We start from the raw sequence: 23,118 nt of genomic DNA on the forward strand, positions 1-23,118 counted from the left end.
AATGATAAAGGCTTTATGCTAGGCCTGGCCCGGCCTAGCCCACACCCCAAACCTAGATTGCAAGCCAAGGCATAGCTTTACATAGGGCCGGGCCAAGCCTACGTGCTTTCCAAGCCTAATGAGTAATTGACCTTGGGTCCATGACATCAAATAATAAAAATTAACTATTTAAATTTTTTAAATTAAATAACATGTAATACATACAAAAAAACATTACACAAGCCAAAATTAAATTGAGTTTGGCTAGGCTTTGGGCTTAAGGCACAAAAAAATAAGACATGGGCCTCATTGAATCACTAGGTTTGGTTCAGCTTGGCTTACCTATCCTTTTATAGATGAAGGCAAGGCCTTCATTCCCATTCTTGAGCAATGGAGGACTTGGAACAACACTAAATAGTTAGTTCAGCCATTGAATGTTTTCCCAATTCACACATTGCTTAGGGAATGAGAATGAAGGCCTTGCTTAGAAGGACAACTCTCATATTTGAATCGACTCAAGTGTTGTTTTGACACATGTGCTGACATGTGTCAATTCATAAATATTTATTTATATGTTAAAATAAAACTTAAAACTTTTATATTTTATATAAAATAATAAACATTTAATATAAAATAAAATATTTGTGTGTATATAAAACATAATACATATATTATAATAATATATAAAAATATATTATATATATTATATACTTAAAAATATATAATATATTGCAGGCCAGGCCAGGCTTTAAGTATTGAGCCCAAGCCCGGGCTGGGTCGGGCCGGGGCAAGAATGATCACAATTTAAAACAAAAGCACTATGAAGGTGCTAATTCCTAAGGAAACATCTAGGCATTAATGTCAGGAGAACCTACGTGTTTATTTCAATGTTATCTTGGTTCAACATTCTTTTCATTGGTTTTAGACATCTTTGATTCTTGATTTTTTTTCTTTTGAAATTAGCACATAGTTCATTTTATTTGCTTCTTTTGCACATTATAATTTTTTTTTAATCTGGACAATCAAATCAGTCTTAGGAGTTAGGACCCATCACTGTATACTCCTACCCCATCTTACATCAGATTTATTGGTAATTTTAAAATATTTTAGCCATCTATCCATCACTTAATAAATAAGAAGAGATAAGAATAGAGAGAGAGAGAGAGAGAGAGAGAATGCATGAGAAAGAAACAACATTTCACAATTGGTAGCTGATACATAAATTCATAAGAATGGATTTCACGAATACCAAAATCAAAATCAACTTACTTTTCATGTATTGGCAAAAGTATATATGCCTTAAGAAAAATATTGACACCCTTCCACCACCTCCTGAACTTAGCAAAGAAAGTATCCTTCTCACTCTTCTACAAAATGCAATAGAAGAGATGCTAAAGTAAGATATTGCTTGTAAAAAACTTCTCAAGTAAATTAGTATAATTCTGGAAACAAAATAGTAAGTCTAACCTTAAGATTCTGAATGAATATATTTAGACACTGGACCATGTATCCTAGTAATTTGTTTAAGATCATGGGTTGAATAAAGTATATGAAAAAAAACTATTCAATTTTTTATTATGAACTATTTCAGTTACATGAAGGGGAATAACACAGTTATCTTGGCCCAATAAATGTCAAGTGTTCCTCTATCACAGATTGTATCAATGAATCGCATCTAGGTGACTATCCAAATCATTACTATGAATTTGACAGCAATACAACAACCTTGTGCCCTTAGCAACTCAGGTACATAGTTATGTCAGCTACCAAGTTGGCTGAATTGTACACCAGAACTGAGACTGAATTTACTGAAATTGAAGCATCATTGTGAAAACATTCCAAAAGAAAAATACCTTGCACGATACAGCATCCTTAAGCTTCTTGTAAAAATATGTGTTAAAAATATGATAATCTCCTCTTGGTCTACTTGTCAAGGATGCAGGCCTCTGTAAATATCTACCAAAGTGTAAAAGCAAGTTATTAGAAATAGGATCCACAATAACATGGTGTGCCTAAATCTTCCAACAAAGACCATAAAAGCAGCTAATGAACTTGTGGAATTAAACCACATCTCCAACAATGTCATGAAGGCAGAAAAAACGATAAGAGAAAAAATCAATATAACAAATGAAGATAAGTCTCTTTTACACCTTCATGGAGGGCAGAGCTATTTATCTGTTGGAAGTTTCTTTTTTATCATTTCTCCACTCATAACAAATATTAAAGGAATGCTATTTCAGATTGCAACTGATAAAGATGGTACTTCTGATGTCAGCAAATAGTTTAAGAATATGTGTTCCACAACTTTCAAACATTTGGTTGATCAGTGTCCTAGATAATATGCATAAATGCATAATGACAATATTTCTTTTCTTTTGTATTTGACAGACACAAGGAGAGTAATCTGAATACTATTGCAAATGCTTACCGAATGTAAAAATTCATAATAGTTGATGACAAAAAAGCTTCAGGATCAAGGCATTTAATGTCTGAATGACAAAGTTCCACAGATTCAGGATCATCTCTGTAGGTCACGTATAGAAGCATAATAAAAAGCAGGTCAGAACCTAAGCAATTGCAAGAACACCTTGTCCTGCATCACCTCTAGAAAGAAAAAAAGGATGGAAGAAAAACTTTTGGCTACCTTGATGGGTAGTATATTTTGTTATCTTTCAACCTGAAAAATTGTTCACACGTCAACATAATTGTCAGCATCCATTTAAATATTTTGTAAACAGAAACAGAAGCATATGCATTGCAAGATCTACTTCACCTCCTAACAAGTCCATCTTCCTGTTTTGTCATCTCAACGGGCAGACAATCTTCTTCATCCACAAGAACAAGAGCCTGGCCATGCTTCATAAAAATAAACATCGATTAAGTCAGTACGTAAGAGACAAACCTAATGGAAAATAAATGAGATAATAATATAGGGACAAAAAATTTAAAAGTTTTAACCTGAAATTTTAATGCCAGAGTATATCTTTAAATAAAACAATCACAAAACATACAAATGAACAGAAATTGACCCACATAATCCAACTCATCATGTTCCAATCAAGCACAACTAAATAACTAAATCATCTAATCTAGAGAAGTTGAATGGAGAAACCCAAATCCACATAAACTGCAAAAAGATGGCATGAAAACAGGTCATGCTCACAAGTCACGACTACTTCTAATGGTCACATTGCTACAAGCCTTTGTCAACAAATTAACAGAAGGGAAGAGAATGATCACCATGTCAGATACCTCTTGAGCATTAAAAGAAACTTTCAGATACCCCATTCAAGGTAAAAGAAAATCCCAGGGTTTTGAAGACATATTATCCAATGTAGCCATTTTTTAAGAAATTCATCTTCCTTAGAATATAGCCGAGAAAACCCCAGTCGACACAGTGATGGCAATCACCACATCTATTTTGCATAAGAGCCCAGGTCTCCTACTTCCTTTTTTTTCTAGAACCAATCAGCTTATTGGCAATTACTAATTAGTAACCCCATCCAAAATCTGTCAAATGCTCCTTGTGATTGAGATATCACCATAATTATCATTTTTTTTCTTAGGACTAGTGTTTTAAAGAACATTCTGTGAGCAAGCTCTATTAGATTTTTTACATCACAACATTGTTAGTAATTGAATTGGCCAATCTCTAGACCAAGTGAAATGAGAGTTCACCCTAGATGCGATGAATCATGACTCTTTGATCTGGTAACAAAGTCTGCAAGACCCATTAAATATGTCTTTAATCTCATCCAGCTAATGAGTAATGGCAACTATACATTCTTCTCCATAAATCATGAGCATTATAAAGAGGATAAGAATGCACCCCCCCAAAAAAAAAAATGCATTAACCAATCCACATGACATTGGGAATTGGGAACTCCATCAGGGCAGAACTTTTAGCTGCTGTACAAGGGGTGCAATTTGCAAACCAGCTGGGGGTACAACACCTAATAATCGAGGGGGATTCCAAAGTGGTGGTGGGGTTGGTTGAAAATTTCCGAAGAGGCTATGTGGTGATACAAGAATGAAATGAAGAAATTTAGTTGGTTGACAAGGAATATGTTGGTCACTGTACAGTGGGTGGGGAGATCAGCAAATACTTTGTCAGATGTGTTAGCTAAGCAAGGGGTAAATAGGGAAGAATTATTTTGGGCTCAGTTGTGATTCTTGTTTTTCTTTCCTAGTTTACTTGTAAGATTTAAGGAGGGGCTGCAGCTCGTGCCTCTCATTGGGATGATGTATGAACTCACTCTAAAGTTGCTTCTGAATCAATAAACTTACTATTATTCGTCAAAAAAAAAAAACCAATCCACATGACATAATTAATGCAGATAAAGAACTAAACAACACAAAATCCATAGAGAACAGGAAGCTGAAACTAGGAAAAAATTCTTCCCTACAAAAATCTATAAATCCAACACGCTACGAAGAACAACAAGCTACACACAAGGAGCTTAATAAACAAATAAATAAAAGGACATTTTCTGAAAGCACAAAGTGAGTTTTGTACTAGAGAAGTGCAGCTTCAGCTCATCAGTTCAATATCATAGGCAAGATTTCTTTGATCCTTCCCTCCTTGTGGATAATCCAAGCTTTTTTTTTAAATAAGGGAAAAGGTGTTAAAGAAAGCACATGCTCAACTACTGACAGGGATATACCCCTCCAAACACAGTGAGATACTGTACATTGAACCACCCAATGTCTAGAAAACAAAAAACAAAGAACCTTACGAAAAAGAAAGCTCCCCATTTACACTCAAAAGAGACCATATCCATTTAAGGCAGAATGGACAGGTACATGCATGACAGCCTTATCCACCAATGCCCAAGAACAAACTCCCCCTACCACCTTCTTTAGGATTTTTTTTTTTATCAATAACACAATTCATTAAATATCACAATAAATTACAGAGAGGAAGACAAACTTTCTTATCTTCCAACTACATCATGAGCCCCAAGAGAGGAAACAAGAGAGAGAAACCAGAAAAAGAAGAAAATTAAATTACATCTGTGCCCAGAACATGACATCCCTGTCCACCCCTTGTTTAGCCAACCCATCAGCAAAAGAATTAGTTTATCTTTTTACCCAACTGATTTTAACTTCCATTTCTCAAACCAGCCATCTGAATTTCCTCTTAAAATTACTATAACTCCATAAACCACTATCTTCTTTGTTCAGCCACTCAACCACCACCTTCAAGTCCCTTCAATTATGAGTTTTCTGATACTCATCTCCCTAGCTTTCTGGACACTTTCCATAACTGCGTGGATCTCAGCTCTGAGAGAGTCACCCACTCCAATTGGGCCTGAGAACATGGCAGAAACAACCCCATTCTCATCCCTGAAGACACCCCCAATCCCTGATTGTCTGGGGTTCCCTTTGCTACTTCCATCAAAGTTTAGTTTTATAAAACCCATGGGTGGAGGAGTCCAAGGCACACTCATCCCTGCTTTAGTCTGGGTACAGCTAGCAATCTCACCCCACTTCCTCGACATGTCATCCACTGTATATTCTGTGAATAGCTCTAGGGACTTCATCCACTGAATAACCCTTATGTGGATCAGGGCCCTCAGCTCTTCAGCACCTCTCTCTACATCAGAGAAGATTCTGGAGTTTCTTTCTTCCCATAAAGACAGCATCCTATGTAAGGAGAATGGTGAGAGCTGCTATCACTTAATGGTTTCCTGTCCTTTTGTATCAGAAATCTGGTGCTGGTTTTGTTCTCTCTTTGGTTGCAGGTGGTCCTCTCCTCCAAGTGTGCAGAGCTTGTTGAAGTAAATTTCTGTGGAGATGTGTAAGAGCAGCAATATGTTGGACAATGTAGGAGGAAAGAAATCAAAGAATATTCCTTGAAAAAGAAATAAATAAGAAAGCTATCATTGAAATAATTTCCATTAGGGTGGCTCGTTGGGTTAAGACCTTGCAGCTTTTTGAAGATTACACAGCAGGAGATATCATTAAGAACTGGAAAGAAATGGCTTGGTTAGCTCCCCTGAAATCTACCCCTTCTCCAGTTTGGGTTCCTCCACCCTTGGGTTACACTAAGTTGAACTTTGATGGAAGCAACGAAGAAAACCCAGGTCCTTCAGGTTTAGGTGGAGCTTTAGGGATGAAGAAGGCCAAATTATTGCAATGTATTCAGGGCCTATTGGTTGGGGGATTCTCTTAGGGCTGAAATATTGGCAGTGTTAGAAGGAATTAAAATAGCACAGCAGCTGAATATCAGAAAACTGGTGGTGGAAGGTGACTTGAGCCTGGTTATTAGGTGGCTGCAGAAAGAAGACTTCAGTTTGTGGAAATACTTAAATGATAAAAAGAAAATTAAACATTTGACTCAAAAAATGGAAGTTCTGTTTCAGTGGACTAAAAGGTGTGTTAATTCCCATGACAGATTCTTTGGCTAAGCAAGGGGTGGGAAGAGCTTTTCTTTTCTGGGCAGCTTTGTAATATGAAATAAACTTTTAGGGAGGGTTAAGAGATTTTACCCCTCCCTCCCGTTGTATCCTCCTTTTTAATCTTTCTGTTATCTATCAAAAATAAATAAAGACCAGCATACTGCTGCCCTCAGTCCTCTCCACATAGTCCTTCCCCTTTTCATACACCACCTAAAAAAAGGAACAAGAAGGCCTTGCAAATTTGATGGAGGAATCCAAGTACACCCAAAAAGAGAGAAAGCTCACTCCCAAATAGACTTTGCAAATTGGCAAGACAACAGAAAATGAAAACCGGTCTCCCCATCAGCTTTACAAAGAACACACCAATGAGAGGACAAACAAGTATTGGGTCTCTTCTTTTGGAGCAGATCACCAGTGTTGATTCTTTCCAAAAAGGCTTCCCAACAAAAACTACCAACCTTAGGAGGAATTGGCCTGCACCAAACCTCATTAACAGGGAAAGGGGCAGTTACAAGATTGGTGAGTTGGATTAGGACTTTAAAGAAGGAGGCACAGGAGAAAGAACTAGTAGGGGTGGGGATCCAGATTCTAGAATCATCCATAGTAGGGTCCAAGAAAACATTATCAAGAAGGAGGAGACTCGAAATACTGTCAGGTCTGAGTCTCTCACAGCCCTTCTCAGACCCAAATTCCAACCAAACCCATAAATGGAAGAAGAAGGGGTCAAGAAAGAGGAAACTGGCTCATTTTTAAAACCAAAAAGGGCATAAAAGGAAGGAAACCGGTCCTTTAGAGGTGCATTCCCCACCCAAGTTTGTTCCCAAAATTTTATTGAGTTACCTGAGTTCAAATCATACCTAATAAAAGGGGAAAAAACAAGTAAATAAATCATGAATGGCTTTCCAAGGCAAAGTGCTTGTGGTCCTAGCCCGGATTCCAGCATCCCATCCGTTTATCTCCAGCCCATGTATGCTTACCACTATTTTGGCCCATAGTTTCTCCTTCTCTAGTGGGAATCTCCACAACCATTTCCCCAGGAATGCCAAATTCCTTTCTCTAATGTTCCCAAGCCCTAAACCACCATTGTTTTTACTCCCGGTCACCACCTTCCAGCTTACCCTATGGTCTCTCTTCTCCTCTCCCGGCTCCCAAAGGAAGTTTCTCATCATCTTTTACAGTCTGTTAGCAACCTTTACTAGGATTTTGAACACTGAAAGGAAATAGATGGGTAAATTTGTTAGTAGCCTTAATCAATGTTGTCCTACCTCCAAGAGAAAGATAATTCTTTTTCCAAGATACAAGTCTCTTCTCAAATCTTTCCACCACCAGATTCCAGAAACTCTCCCTCTTTTGATTGTCACCCAATGGCAATCCCAAGTATTTCAATGGCCATCCTGAGACCTCACACCCTAGCACTTCTGCACTCTCCCTAATTTCTCCCTCCTCCAAATTCACACCCACTACACAACTTTTCTCAAAGTTCACCTTCAAATTTGACATTCGTTCAAAAAGTAGTATCACCAATCTCATGTTCCTAATATACCCCAAGTTTCCTCCTTCACAGAACAAAATCGTGTCATCTGCAAACTGTAGGTGGGTGAGGGGGGTTTCCTCCCTTCCAACTTTTCATCCTCTAATGAGACCCCTAGAGTCAGCTCTGTGAATCAATCTCCCCAAAACATCAGCAATCAATGTGAACAAGAAGGGAGATAGGGGATCCCCTTGTCTTATGCCCCTAATGGCTTGAAAGAAACCAACCACTGCCCCTAATGGCTGGAAAGAAACCTCTTCTTTGCTCCTTGCCTGCCTCTCCAAACTCTCCCCTCTCTTCCTTCACATCTAAGTTCACAATTTGGTCGGTCAAAGTTCTCTTTCTTTCTTCAATCCTTCCAAACTCCAATTGATTCCATTCCTTGATATTTGCTTTCAAAAATTGTAATTTTTTAAGGAATCTCATCCCTTCCCATTGCACCACTAGGTTACACTCACTCCACCACTCCCTTACTCTTTTAGTGAACCCAGGATGGAGTAACCATATATTTTCAAACCTAAATGTGGAAGGTCCTCCACTCCTCTGCTCCTTGCAGATCACAATAGGCCAGTTGTCAGAGGTCAATCTAGGAAGAACTCTAGAATCTAAATTCCACCAATGTTCTTCCCAATCCAGAGAGAACTTCCCTATCCAGCTTGGAGCAGATGGGACTTGCTTGGAGATTTGACCAAGTGAATGTCTTATGGGTACCTAATATCCCGCCAGAGGTTGAAAGGAAGGCCAATAAGCTTCAGTTGGGTGCACCCATCTTGGACTGCAACTTCATTACAGCTTGGGCTCCGGTTCTGGACCTATATAAGGACTCCGTCCACAGCCACTGCTTTGAAGCTTAACTCCTGGCCACCTACATCAAGAACGGCCTTATTTTCTGTAAACGGGATTAATATTGCTTCATTGCCAATACCTAACTCCCCTGCAACTGCATTCAATACTTCCTTCCAGTCTTTGACTCCCTTATCAGCCACTAAGACCATTCTTTTTTCCATTCATCCGTCCCTGCTCCTACCCATATTCTCTGGTGATTTTAAGAGCATACAACCACCAAGCCAGGAGACCCAGAGCCTTGTGTGTTAACACTCCCAGTAGTCTCAACCGTACCTCCCTCCTCCTAGGTCTTCCTGCCTTAACCCTTGGACTTCTGACTAGATGCCTTCACTTCCTCTGTCTTCTTTCTAGCCGAGGCAACAAGGAAAGCTTGCAATTCCTTCACAAAAGCCATCCACCCTCTCTGCCTTTTTCCTTTCGGTACACAGACCATTTGTTCTCCATTTCTACCAAAAAACTCAGTCACAGTTATGAGCCAACCTTTGTTGTTCCTTTTCAGTTCAATTGCAAAGGTCTTACCAGGAACTGACATAGAGTTTTTCCAGCCTTCCTCCTTACATGAGTTAATAGCACCATCAACAAAACCTTTCACCCATGCTATAATCGCCAATATTGTCGACCTGTTACTCTCTCTGATCTTCAAGACACCTTTACCTTCTTCAAACTTGAAACTCTTCACTTCAATTGAAGCCTCCAACCTCCATCTTCCAACTTTTGTAAAGTCCTTCTCACCTGTACCTGTCATTTCTCTAGGTTTCCTATGATTCTCCAATCACCTCTCCATTTATTTCATGATTATAACATTAACTCCACCTTCTTTAGGATTTCCTCCTCCTGCAAAGCTTTGCTCTCAAAAACTTTGTTATTTCTTTCCATCCAGACTGACCACACAACTGCTGCTAGTCTTCTGTTCAATCCTTTTACCAACCAAGCTTAAAAATATAAATAAATAAATTGAATGATCTGGGAGGGGTCCAGCTTAGATTCATGGACTTGTAAAATAAGTTCACATTTCATGGGTGGTTAGGAAAATGTTTAGTATCATTGTAATGAAATCTTTTCAGAGTTATTGATCCAAAAAAAAAAAAAAGTTTAGTAGTATTGCATTGAAAAAACCGAAGTACACCAACATGAGCCATTGCATAAAGGCAAAATGGAAGAAGCAGTAATTTTGGTAGGCCAAAAATGGAAGAAGCATGATATCTATATCAAAACCAGGCACAGAAAATTCAATAAGAATGGTATAAAATGGTTTTATCAATGAAACAATGTTTGGAAGATAATGGCTCCTTTGGCATGGAAACCTCCGAAGCCAAATAAACTAAAGTTAAACTTTGACGGCAGCTCCTTTGGCAATCCAGGAAGGGCAGGTATAGGGGGAGTCCTTAGAAACCATCAAGGAGTTGTAGTGGCTCTTGGGACCAGTTGGATTCAGAGACTTGGTTAAGGCTAAGACAATGGTTCTATTACAAGGACTAAAACTAGTAGTACAGCTAGGAATTAGAGAGCTGGAAGTAGAAGGAGACTCCTTATTGGTTATTTCTTGGGCTAAGAAAACCAACTCAGCCCCTTGGAAATACAGATTTGCATCTAGGGAAATTGACTTTCTTGCAAAGAGCTTGAACACTAATTTTGGCTGGGTTAGAAGGACAGCGAATGTGTTGGCAATTTTCCTAGCAAAACAGGGAGCTGATAGATCTATTTTATTTTGGGCAATGTTGTAATCTGTTAGTGGTAAAAGAGGAAGCTAACAAACCTAAGCATTGGAGGCAAGCTGTATTCTGATGTATTCTGGGTTACTGAGTAGCTAAAACACTTGTATTTAATCTCAGACATTAATAAAGAAATTTTATCTTGCTGATCAAAAAAAAAACAATGTTTGGAAGATGTTTACCTTTCTAGTTCTTGAATTGAGTGGTGACTGAACTTGAGAAGCATTCCTCCTGGCAAAAAGTTACAACTTTAGCATAACAAAGCATCTATTCAGGTTAAGAATGAATGAACCAGTGCAGTATAGCACCAAAACACTCTACATAATCCATGAGAAAGATGGACCCTGACATGAAATTACATGTTCAAATGATATATAACTAAATGGATATCACAAATATTTTATAAAAACGCCATTACATATGAATCAAATGATATATAGAAGAAGGGGAAAAAAACTAAGCTAGAACTCTGTACAAGAAAGGTGCAACTATAACTATGGCCCAGTCCACTGGAAGAATGGGAACAATGGTCAAACATGTATGAGAGGATACCTATATATACAGGTAGGCCACTAATATACCCATATAAATAAATATATTGCAATTAGCAAATTAAAGGGCCTAAAATGATCATCTCTATTTTGAGAATCAAAAAAATAATAATAATAATCCAAATGTTTAAGCAAAATTGAATTAAATGCTAATGCTGGCTGGTTATGACACTTCCAGATTATTGAAACCCCTGATCACATAACTCCATATGTCATGCTTTTCGGCATTCTTCCATCATCTAGAAAACCGGTATATAGAACAAAGCAAATATTGGGGGTGGCTAATTTAAAAAGATAGAACAAAACAGTTGATGATGCCAGCAATCAAGAACTTAAATTCAAGTTTAGCAATATACCATCACAGAAAAAAAATCCTGTGAATATTTTCTACCAGTAACATAAAGAGAGTTTATTAGAATGAAAGTAGAGAGAGAGAGAGAGTACACCCCCAAACTTCAGTGTACTTTGGGAGACCAAGCAATGTAGAACAATGACCATCACAATATGTCAACAATACCAAGTACAAATGTTATCTCCTTATGGATTCCCAGAACAGATTAACCCTACCCAAGCATTTCCCATCTAACCTCATCAGTAAGGGAATCCACTAATTTTAGAACCTACCTGAACAGGTTCATTGAAGCACCACTGATCGTGCTTCTCTATCACTTTACTGTTCATCCCTGAATATAATCTGGGCCCTTTACTTTACCTTCCATTGAATCAACAGGCCACTTGTTTTTTTATTGCTCATTTAGTCTCTCTATCAGCACAGGGGGTAGCAGTCCCTAGAAAGGCAGTGGTGAGTCTACAGCTCACCCATGGCTCCTGTCCACAAAAGCTTGACAGGTGTAGGTCACAAGTCTTTCGTTTCTTAGAATTCTTTATTTAAGGAGATATAGTGGGATTGTTTCTTCCCTGCGGTGTCAATTGTCCTTTGCATAGTCTCTTACTATACTTGGGTAGGATTGTGATTTGTATTGTGCTTCCTTTCTTTTCTTCATAAAATGTTGCTTCATAATTCTAAAAAGTATAAAAAAATCTTGATGAACCCAGTCCTAGAAAGGTAGTGATGACAGCTCACTCATTGCTCCCGTCCATGAAAGCTTGACGACTGTAGGTCATAACTCTTTCTTTTCATAGGATGGGTGGGATTGTACCTTTCCTGTTATTTGTCCTTTGCATGTCTCGTCTTGATGAACCCAGTCCTTGGGGCTTCTTATTCCTGGGCTACCAGCTCTCTGATGGGAACACGCCAGTCACCAATGCCCAACTTAGCAATGGCTTCACTGCATATAAAGTTTCTTAAAATCATGCCCACAAAATCCATAACTGGGTTTGGCACCAGCACCCACACATGCTTCAAGTTATGAAGGAATGTATATTTTAGAATGCCAAAAACAGGTCAGAAGAAACATTTTTCCATCATTTGAGATTTTGAGCAAACACAACATTTTTTTTCACCATCTAAGCAATTCACATAGCAATGACATGTGAAATTGTTCACAAAAGTCAAAAGAAGCAAACGTTTCAAGAGAATGCCTGCAACTAACAAGAATCTGCTTGTGTCTATAGGCTTCTCCAAGGCAAGCAGGTATAATCCAAGTTTAAACTGCAACAAGGATAAAAACATACTGAGAATCTTGTATGAGATTGGACCCTGTGGATTCCTCAGGAGCAGAGCAAAAGACCATTGACAAGGATAATGCATGAGCACAGAATCTGAACAAACACATTACCAGAAAGTAAAGCTCGGGCATATTTATTACAATTATTGACACAGATTTTCTTGAATAAAGGGTGGTGTACAGTTCAAATATCTGCAGTCACACCAGGAACACCATGCAAGCATAGAGATAGAAAAAGATAGTTGCACTAGAAATCCAAAATGCATACTTTTTAGAGAGATGGCTGGACAAACTTTCGCTGTGGAGAAAAGGACCGGAAGCAATGCCCCTGTTATCACCATTGGTGAGTTCAACCTTTTCTTTATCAAGATTGTAACTGCCAGAGCATCTAAAAGGTGATTGTCTTATAGACATTCTCGATCCATTCTTTTCCTTATGTGAGAAATGTCCATTTGATCTTGTATTTTTTTTGTTTCCACAGTGCAAAATGGATAACTCATTATCAAACGCTTTACCTGTGGTGTGACTAGTACCATCTGGCTGATGGCACCAGAAAAGAAATAGAGCGAAAAAATATGAGCATATTTGCACAATTCAAACACCAACAAACCATGCACATCAAATAAAAAGTCAAACCATGTATACCTTTCCATCAAGTTTTTCCACAAATAAAGATGAAAATGAGGATTGTGGACATGCTTGAGATGATGGAGCATCTAGGCTCAAACCACTGTCAGCACCTACAAACCCCCAAAAAAATCAGAAATTAGAAGTTAGGAATACATAGAAACAAGTCCCCTAACACGTCTCATCATTAAAACACAGTTTATAAATTAAATACTGGGGGTGATTGCTTAAAATGTATGTTAAGGAATGCATACTTCATGGTCATGGATCACACAACTAACCCTATGTAACATCCATTAAACACTAGCAAAACCAAACAGAAAACAATATCATAAGAAAAAAAAAATCAACTGTTTAACTTTTTTCTATTTCTAATGGTTTGAGTTTAACCCTTATTTTTGAGCAAGGGTAACTTTTTTCAAGTAATGGCTTAACTAACCCTTATGTAAAGGACAGAGTAATTATGCGGTTCAAGAGGGGAAAGGAAGAGAGGAGAGGCATTTCCCCTATTTTTCCTCCCTAATCCATTCAAACCTTAGGCTATGTTTGGTTTGACAGAAAATAAGAGAGAAACAGAAAGTTGAGTGAAAGTTCAAAGGAATTTCTAACCTCAACACAAATCAGGATTTACTCCTCACACCAACCCCAGAGCACATCCCACTGTGCATTGGGAACATTTCCCCATGAATAACAGAGCATACAAGTACAGGAGATGTTCCCAATGTGCAGCTGGGATGTGCTGTGAGGTCAGTGTGAGGAGCAGATTCGGACTTCCTTAACACAGCCTCAGGGGTTTAGTCTCTTGTTACAGCCGTTGGATTCTAGATTTAATGACTGGACAGGAGGAGCAAACTTTATTTTGCCCTGGTTAAGTCCCTCTAAGAACCTTTTAAGACTCAGCTAGTCATAATTTGGTTTTTTTTTAGCAAGTTTAGTAATTTTATGAAAAATGAAAAGAAAAGAATGGGAAAATCCCCCAAGAGTAAAACTTGCTCAGTAACAATAGGAAAACAAACTTAAACAAGATATCAAACAAGTAGAAAATTGCAAAAAAAAAAAAAAACAAAACAAATCTAGCAAAAAACCCAAAACCACAACAAGGAGGGATGTGAAGATTAAACGAAGAAAAAAGTGAACTCCTACAACAAAAACAAGAAAGAAAACCCTATGTTCAACCATTTTTGTCAATGTTGATTGATAGTTGGTGCTCTTTTTTTTAGATTTTTAATTTACAGAAGCAAAATATGGAGGATTTGGATGTTGATCAGATAATTGATGTTCCTGATAATCCTGACAGAATGACAATGCGGAAGAATGGTAAAAAGAACATAGGCTCTTCAGTAGCTGGTAATTCTGTTAATGCTGATTCATTGTGTAAATGTGTTCCCAATTTGCTCAGAGGCAGGGGCAAGTTGATTACTGAAAATGGAAACAGCAGATCTTATCCGCATTCCCAAAAAGAACTCACAGTTACTGATAAAACCCCGTTTCGGAGGGTTGAATTGAAGATTCGGCTATTTGTAAAACACTCCAAATAAGCTATTCAAAGAAACAGGTCGGAGATGATGGTGGCTTAAGGTCGGAGAAAGTGTGGAGGCTGATTCGGTGGAGAACCCAAATGTTTCGAAAAGAAATTCCAAAGAAAACCTCTGTGGGGAGAAGGAGATAGGAGTCAGAGAACTGGTATATTCGGGGAGGTTCGGATGCAAGAACGAGGAAAAATTTTACCTATAGCAAAGCAGCAGCAGCTGGTGTGTGGCCGGAGTATGGTGCAGCAGAGCTGAAGCAGTGTGATGACAACGTGGTCGTGTTTACTGACCAAAGAGGGGTATATGCGAGAAGAGAATTCCTAAGAGGCTGCCTTGTGGGGAGATTCCGGTGGGGAGTAGGGGTGAGAGAAGTAGGGGACTGGGTGAAAAGAGTATGGAGGGAAGTGGGAGGTGGGAGGTGTGAAGGTAAAGAAAATGGCAGATGACCTTTTCCTCTTTATTCTTCCGTCGAAGGATGATGCAGGCTGGATTCTTAGAAACAGCCCGTGGTGGATGGGAAGAAATCAACTTTTTCTGGACTGGTGGGGGGCAAGTGCCGGATGCTTCTACCCGGAAGCGGACTCTGATTCTGTCCACGACAACCCAATCTGGGTAAGGATTTTTGGCCTTCCCCTAATCCTCTGGTGTCCAAGTGTGGTCAAGGCGATTGGGGATAGATGTGGGGGATTTCTGGAAACAAACGATTCTCCGGTGGAACTTGAAACCTGTGAGTGGGTCAGGATGAAGGTGCGTGGTGGTGAAAACATCCCCAACAATGTGGAAGTTGTTGCTGGGGAGGTTCTATTCACGGTTAGAATCTTTTTTTTTTTTTTATCAACAACACTTTCATTAACTCATCAAAAGAAGATTTACAATACAAAGACAAACACGCTTATCTTCCAAGAGCAACAAAGAACCACAAGAAAAGAAAAAAAGAAGGAAAGCACACTATAGTTACAGCTCAGCCCAAAAAAGTGAATCCCTTTCTGCCCCTTGTTTAGCTAAACCGTCAGCTAGGAAATTAGCCGATCTTTTAACCCAAAGAATCTTAACTTCCATCTCCCGCACCAGCCACTTGAATTTCCTCCTCTCATTATTATACTTCCATAAGCCATTGTGATCTTTAATCAGCCACCCTATCACCACCTCTGAATCCCCTTCAATTAAGAGTTTCCTGATGTTCAACTCCTTAGCTTTCTATACTCCTTCCATAATTGCAAATATCTCAGCTCTAAGGGAGTCACCCACTCCAATTGGGCCTGAGAACATAGCAGAAATGACCCCATTTTCATCCCTAAAAACACCCCCAATCCCCGATTGTCCCAGATTTCCCCTGCTACACCCATCAAAGTTTAGTTTCACGAATCCACTAGGTAGTGGGGTTCAAGCCACACTCATTACTGACTTAGTCTGTGTGCAATTTGCAATTTCACCCCACTTCCTCAACATGTCATCCACAGTGTAATCTGTGAAAAGCTCCAAAGATTTCAGCCACTGTACCGCCCCAAATATGAATGATAGCCCTCAGATCTGCTGCTCCTCTCTGAGCTTCTAAGAATATCCTGGAGTTTCTTTCTTCCCAAAGTGTCCAACATACTGCAGCCCTTAGTCCTCTCCACATTGTCCTTTCCCTTTTTATCTGCCACCTGAAAAGAGAAGGGGAAAAAAGGCCTTGCAAGTCTGATGGGGTATTCCAACTACATCCATTCACGGTTAGAATCTGGCCGGAGGTTCTCCTGTCGGCTAGAAGATGGAACCCTCTGAAAGCAAGGGCAAAAAGAGAGGATTCAAAAACCCTTATTATTGAAGACGTGGAGGAGAGTTTGTCTTCAAAAGAAAACGAAAGAGAAGTGACGACTAGCCTTCCCACACCATTTAAGGGGAAGAGGCAGAGATCCCAGCAGCTGGAGTCCGGTGAAAGGGAGGATGAAGAAGATGAAGAAGATGAAGAGATGGGGAATACAAACCGTCGGATCTTCAAACAAATGGATGGAAGAGATGGTGTCTCGAGAAGCCCAAAAGAGGGGGAGATTCAATTTTTGAACTTTTCACATGAGAGGGGAGTGTTGTCGGTGGACCAATTAAAGAATTTAATTAAAGAATGCATAGAGGAGCTTCAAAGAGGGAAGGTAGTGGAGGCCAGCCTGAGAACTTCAGAGGAGAGAAGACATGGGTCGGTAGAAGACCCCCAGCCCATTCGGTCATTCTAGAGCAAAACCAATCCCAAAACCCGCATGACTACGTTCAGCTTCCCAGCCGAAATGGCTTAATGAAGAAAACAAAAACTGGGAAATCCATAAATGAACCCAAACCACCTCGGTGGGAACAAACCAACAGCAACCAAGCTTTTCTTGGGCCCTAGTGGCTTAGCCAACCCCCGAGAAGATTTGGTTCTCTTTCTTCTCCGATTGAAGATAAGTTTTCTAAGGCTTCTCCCTCCTCCTCTTAGGTTTCTTCAAAATTACTGGGGTTAGGGAAATTTTCGAGAGTTCCGCTATAAGGGATGGAGGAAGAAACAACAAAATTTTTGGAGGGAATCAAGCACAGAATTCTCATGGAAAGGGGAAAGTTAGTTGTAAAAAAGGGGGCACTACTTCAAAAAAGAACAGGGAAATGATGAGATTAAACTGGAGCTTAAATGACAGGGCGAGAAACTACAAGGGGGTGAGAGTAAGAAAGAAGTAGAAAGGGAGGGGGTTGGGTTTCTTTCTATCTTTTAAAATTGTTAATGGATTTGAAAATTTTATCTTGGAACGTTAGAGGGTTGGGGTCGGGAAGAAGGAGGTTAATAGTGTGTGAGGTTGTCAAAAAAGCAAAAGTTCAGATTCTTACGCTTCAGGAGACTAAGTTGGAATCTTTGGAAGCAAGAATTGTTCAAAGTATTTGGGGGGAGGATCAGGTGAGATGGAGAGCAAAATCGGCAAGGGGTAATATTGGGGTCTTGGCCACCCTTTGGGACTCAACTATGTGTAGACTGATTTCATACAGGGTGGGTTCTTTTTCCATCTCTCTCATTATGGAATTAGCTAATGTAAGCATCTTTCAAGTGACCAATGTGTATGGTCCTGCTGAAGCAAATCTTAGATACTCTTTTTTGGAAGAATTAGAGGCAATGAGAGGCTCTTTTTCTCATCCGTGGGTAATTGGTGGGGATTTCAATATCACTCTGTCAGTTGAAGAAAAAAATATCAGAAGCAGGAGATCAAGGGGGATGTGTCTATTTGCTGATTTTGTAAACAACTTGAAGCTCATAGACCTACTTCTAGTGGGAGGAAGTTTTACTTGGACCAACAATCAGGATAATCCAACTCTTGTCATGCTTGATAGATTCCTGGTTTCTGAAAACTGGGATGAGCTCTTTCCTGATTTCAAGCAAGTGATTCTACCGAGACCTGTCTTAGACCACGCTCCAATTCAGCTGGTATGTGGAAATAGGAACAAAATCAAAACTCCTTTCAAGTTCGAGAATACATGGTTTGAATAGGCTGATTTCTTGTTGTTATTACGATCTTTCTGGTGTGAAGTGCAGGTGGAAGGGTCCATCTCTTTTGTTTAGCTAAAAAATTGGGAGCAGTTAAAGAAAAGTTGAAAATCTGGAAAATGGAAAATAATTTGAATGCAAAAACAGAGAAGAAGGCTTGTCTTGGTCTTATTGATGAAATTGATAGAGCAGAGGAAGCAGGCCCAATTTCAGAAGAGTTAAAATTGAAAAGAATTCAAGCATAGGTAGTTTTTGACAAATTAGCAGTCAAGGAAGAACTAAAATGGAGACAGAGAGCAAAATTAGAATGGCTGAAAGCTGGGGATAGGAACACTCATTGCTTCCTAAAGCTGGCAAATGCAAAAAACAAAATTTCCACAATCAGCAAGCTTATTTGGGATGGATAAGGTGGGTGAATCGGTTGCAGAAATCAAGGTAATTGTAACTTCTTTTTATAAAAATCTTTATAAGGAGAATTGGAAATGCAGACCCTTTCCCATAACTCCTCCTTTTAAAAGATTAAGTGAGGATCAAAGAAATCTCATTGAAAAACCTTTTTCTAAGGAAGAGATTAAGATGGCAATCAGCAACTTGGACAATGAGAAATCCCTTGGGCCTGATGGGTTCTCCAACTTGTTTTATGTCAAGTGTTGGGATTCTGTGAAGCAAGACATTCTTAATGCTTTTCAGACCTTCCACTCAAATGCCCCTCTTCAAAAGAGTCTGAATAATGTATTTATAACTCTCATTCCTAAGATTGAAGGGGCTGTGCATGTAAAAGATTTTAGACCAATTAGCCTTCTGAACAGCTTTTACAAGATTTTGGCCAAGGTCTTAGTTGAGAGGATGAAAAGGGTGTTGGATAGTGTGATCTCGAAAAACCAAAGTGCCTTTGTGTTGGGTAGGCAAATGACTAATTCAGTGCTTATTTGCAAATGAATTGTTAGACTCTAGGAAAAGAGAGGGGATTCCAGGTCTGGTATATAAATTGGATATAGAAAAAAACTTATGATCATGTCAATTGGAGTTGTTTAAATAGAGTTCTAGAAAAAATGAATTTTGGGCAAAAGTGGAGAAATTGGATGAAAGTTTGTGTATCCTCCCCCAAATTCTCCATTCTGATCAACGGCCAATCAACAAGCTTATTTGACAGTTTTAGAGGGTTAAGGCAGGGAAACCCCCTATCTCCCCTTCTCTTTATTTGTATTGCTGAAATTCTAACTCTCTTTAGTCAAAAAGCAGCAGACTCGGGGTTGTGGGAAGGGTTTGCAATTTCCCCAAGGGGCGAAAAAGTGAATATCCTTCAGTTTGCAAATGATACCTTATGCTTTATTGATGCCTCTCATGAACAGCTGGAAAATCTTCTTAGGATCCTCGGCTGGTTTGAAGTAGTAACTGGTTTGAAAGTCAACCTTAATAAAAGTTGAATATCCCAGTAGGTGAGGTCCCTAACCTGGAAGAATGTGCTAATATTATGGCTAATAAAGTGGATCAGCTTCCAGTGAAGTATCTGGGCCTTCCATGGGGGGCTAAATGCTCCTCTTCTGCCATTTGGGATCCAATAATTGAAAGATTGGAAAAGAATTTGTCCTCATGGAAGGCAAAGTACCTTACCTTTGGAGGTAGAGTGACCCTTCTAAAAGTACCCTCTCCAACCTTTTTTTTTATCAATAGTACCCTCTCCAACCTTCCTACCTATTTTCTTTCCCTTTTTTTCCTATCCCAAATAAAGTGGCTAGGAAAATAGAGGTGTTGGAATAATGTTAGAATAACTTAGTTGCAGTTGTTAGGGCCTGTTTGTCTAATTAAAGTGTTTTTTTATTTCGTTTTTTATTTCTGTTATGTCTGTTATTGTACTCGGGGGCACAAGGGTCTTTTCCCTTGTTATTTATGTCGCCCTATATATATTAAATAAACATTGGCGCCGCCAGTACTGTTGCATTGCAAACTCTCTCTTTTCTTTTCTCTTCTCTTCTCTTCTCTTCTCTTCTCTCCTCTTCCACCTATCTCTGGCCGGCTACACTGTCAAGATGGTATCAGAGCAGGAATACTGATTAAAAGAGAGCAGACCGATCAACCCTAATGTCAAGAGAAGATCGATCAACCCTACTGATTAGTGGAACAGGCTAGCAGAAAGGAAATCTGATTCTGGACTACAGAATAGCTACGACTGGTACAGTTCTTCCTCTATTTTTCTCCTCTTTACTCTCCTTGATCATGGGCCAAGTGAAAACCCTATGAATCTGGGGCGGCTGAATGCTATCGAACCTGTGTAACCCTAGTTGTCTTGGATGGTGTGATCCTGTTGATGTGTTAAGGCAACTGTAGGTCAATGCTGACCTGTCTTCTCAATGGTTTGAATTGACTATAAGCAAGAAGGATCTCTCCTGTTGATTAGTGGTTGTTAGCCATTCTAGAATTCTGATAGGCAGGTCTGAAACTGCCGATTATTACCTCAGTTTTGTCCAGAATTTGGTACGGTTTGTGCACAATCTGGTTGGTAAACCCTAGTGTGTGGGTGTGAACTGAGTGGAGCATTGCTTTGTGGAGTAAGGAGGGGTCCTAAATCTGGTGTGTGGGACTGAGTAACTGCTTGACCATGTCGACTGAGAATTCTGCTACTTCAGAAATCTCAGGGAGCCACAATGGAGTGAGTGGGGGAATGGATATGAGCTTTCCCATGTCTGTCATTCCCTTTGATGGTCTAAATTACCTTGAGTGGTCTAGGGGGATAAAACTCTACATCACTGCTAGGGGGCGAATAGGATACATCAATGGGAGAGTAAAGGAACCGAAGTATGGAAGTGTTGAGCATGATAGGTGGGACCAAGAGAACAGTATGGTGATGTCTTGGCTCTTGGTTTCAATGCTGCCACAAGTAAGGAAGACCTTTATGTGGGCTGAAACTGCTTGTGAGATATGGGAACAAGCGAAGTCCACTTATTCAGAACAGAGACACTATGCCAAGATATATCAACTACAAGCAGAATCTTCTACTTGCAAGCAGGGGGAGAGGAGTCTCTCGATGTACTATTCTGATTTGACATCAATATGGAAAGAACTTGATCACTATCAGAATGTGAATTGGAAGTGTGATGAAGATGCAAAAGCCTATAAGTCACTTGTATCACAGCAACGTGTGTTTGCCTTTCTCCTAGGGCTGAATCAGTCATACGAGTCCATCAGGGTACAGATCTTGGGTAGTAAAGACTTGCCATCAGTCCAGGAGGTGTATGCCTTGGTGCAGTCAGAAGAAAGCAGAAGAAGTGTGATGAATGGTGTAGAAGGGGAGTCAGTTGCCCTAGCGGTCCGGAGAAATTCAGATACAAATGTCGGAGGTGGTTTTAAAAGGGGTGACACTCGAAAAAAAACAGAAAATAAAAGCAAGCTTTGGTGCACTCACTGCCAGAAGACACGACACACTAAAGATACATGTTGGGATCTCCATGGAAAACCTAAATGGGCACAGGATTTGGGTAAGAAGTCAGCACCGGATCAGGGCAAGAAACCAGGCCAGCAGAATCAAAGAAGGTATAACTCAGCTAATCTGGCATCGACAGAGACTAGTCCTTCCGTAACTCAGGAGAGACATCCCGGTTCTGACCCTAAGGAAGATATTATCAATTCCTTCCGTGAACATTTGGAATTGTATGGTAGGACTCTCCGCCAGGTGGATTATGGGCCTACACCTACCTCATTTGCATCTACATCAGATAATGCCACAGCCTTCCATGTGTCATCTCATACTACTGATTCACCTTGGATTATTGACTCCGGAGCCTCAAATCACATGACCGGTAAGTCAAATTTGTTCCAGACATATAACCTTCTCTCTGGGAGAGATAAGGTAAGACTGGCTAATGGTTCCTTTTCTACCATAGCTGGCCAAGGCACCATATCTCTCCCACTTGGCCTTACTCTACCAAATGTCCTGCATGTTCCGAAATTACCTATTAATTTGTTGTCCATTAGTAGTATTACTCACTCTTTGAACTGCTCAGTCACCTTTTTTCCGTCTTCATGTGTGTTTCAGGATTTGACCTCGGGGAAGACGATTGGTAGAGGAAGCATGGTGGATGGTCTCTACATGTTGGAGAATAATGCTGGTCTAGTGGCGACTGAGTCCACAAGTTCGGCGAGTGAGAGTCAGGCCTATTTATGGCATAGTCGTTTAGGTCATCTTTCTTTTGAGTCGTTAAAATTTATGTTCCCAAAGATTATTGAGTCCTTGTCAGTGAGTCAATTACAGTGTCAAACTTGTCAGTTGAGTAAGCATTGTAGAAGCTCTTTACCTTTAAGAAATAAAAGATTTGAATTTCCAATTCATATTGTTTATTCTGATGTTTGGGGCCCTGTTACTCTACCTACTGTGGCTGGCTATAAGTATTTTGTTACGTTGATTGATGATTATTCTCGATACACTTGGGTTTATCCTATGCGATCTCGAGATGAAGTGCCACAAATTGTGAAAGATTTCCAACGCATGGTGTTCACTCAGTTCCAAACGGAAATTCATATTTTCCAGTCGGACAATGCAAAGGAATATTTCCATAGTGATCTCACGAAGTTCTTTGCTTCGAGTGGGTCACTTCAGCGAAGCTCTTGTGCCAGGACACCCCAACAAAATGGTGTGGCTGAACGAAAAAATCGTCATCTACTCGAAGTTGCTCGTGGCTTGCTGATTCATATGAATGTGCCGAAACAGTTCTGGATGGATGCAGTATTGTGTGCGACATATATCATCAATCGCATGCCCTCTCGGCTACTAGAGTATAAGGCCCCACATCAGCTCCTGTTCCCTACAGCCCCGTAGTCCACCATTCCGATGCGTGT

The 23,118-nt window shown here is 39.7% G+C and overlaps 1 protein-coding gene across 13 annotated transcripts in view; it reads right to left on the bottom strand.

The window, feature by feature from the left end:
• Positions 1 to 23,118, bottom strand: part of ULP1D (UB-like protease 1D) — a 39,108-nt gene that overhangs the window by 8,986 nt on the left and 7,004 nt on the right. For 7 of the 13 annotated variants that reach the window (XR_016113330.1, XR_016113329.1, XM_088986438.1 and 4 more), the window contains 9 exons: positions 13,294 to 13,388; positions 12,917 to 13,188; positions 12,656 to 12,742; positions 10,652 to 10,700; positions 2,753 to 2,835; positions 2,624 to 2,656; positions 2,408 to 2,503; positions 1,833 to 1,935; positions 1,249 to 1,346 (listed from right to left, as the gene is read on the bottom strand). Coding sequence is in view for 11 of the 13 variants with exons in the window: in XM_088986438.1 (XP_088842564.1) it covers positions 1,249 to 1,346; positions 1,833 to 1,935; positions 2,408 to 2,503; positions 2,624 to 2,656; positions 2,753 to 2,835; positions 10,652 to 10,700; positions 12,656 to 12,742; positions 12,917 to 13,188; positions 13,294 to 13,388 (916 nt within the window). In the remaining 2 variants the exon portion in view is untranslated. The remainder of the gene's footprint in view (positions 1 to 1,248; positions 1,347 to 1,832; positions 1,936 to 2,407; positions 2,504 to 2,623; positions 2,657 to 2,752; positions 2,836 to 10,651; positions 10,701 to 12,655; positions 12,743 to 12,916; positions 13,189 to 13,293; positions 13,389 to 23,118) is intronic. The other 6 variants (XM_088986439.1, XM_088986437.1, XM_088986440.1 and 3 more) reach the window with 3 other exon arrangements.

Source organism: Nelumbo lutea, chromosome 4 (assembly GCF_056320005.1).
Source record: "Nelumbo lutea isolate HS-2025 chromosome 4, American lotus-T2T, whole genome shotgun sequence".
NCBI classification, from domain to species: domain Eukaryota; kingdom Viridiplantae; phylum Streptophyta; class Magnoliopsida; order Proteales; family Nelumbonaceae; genus Nelumbo; species Nelumbo lutea.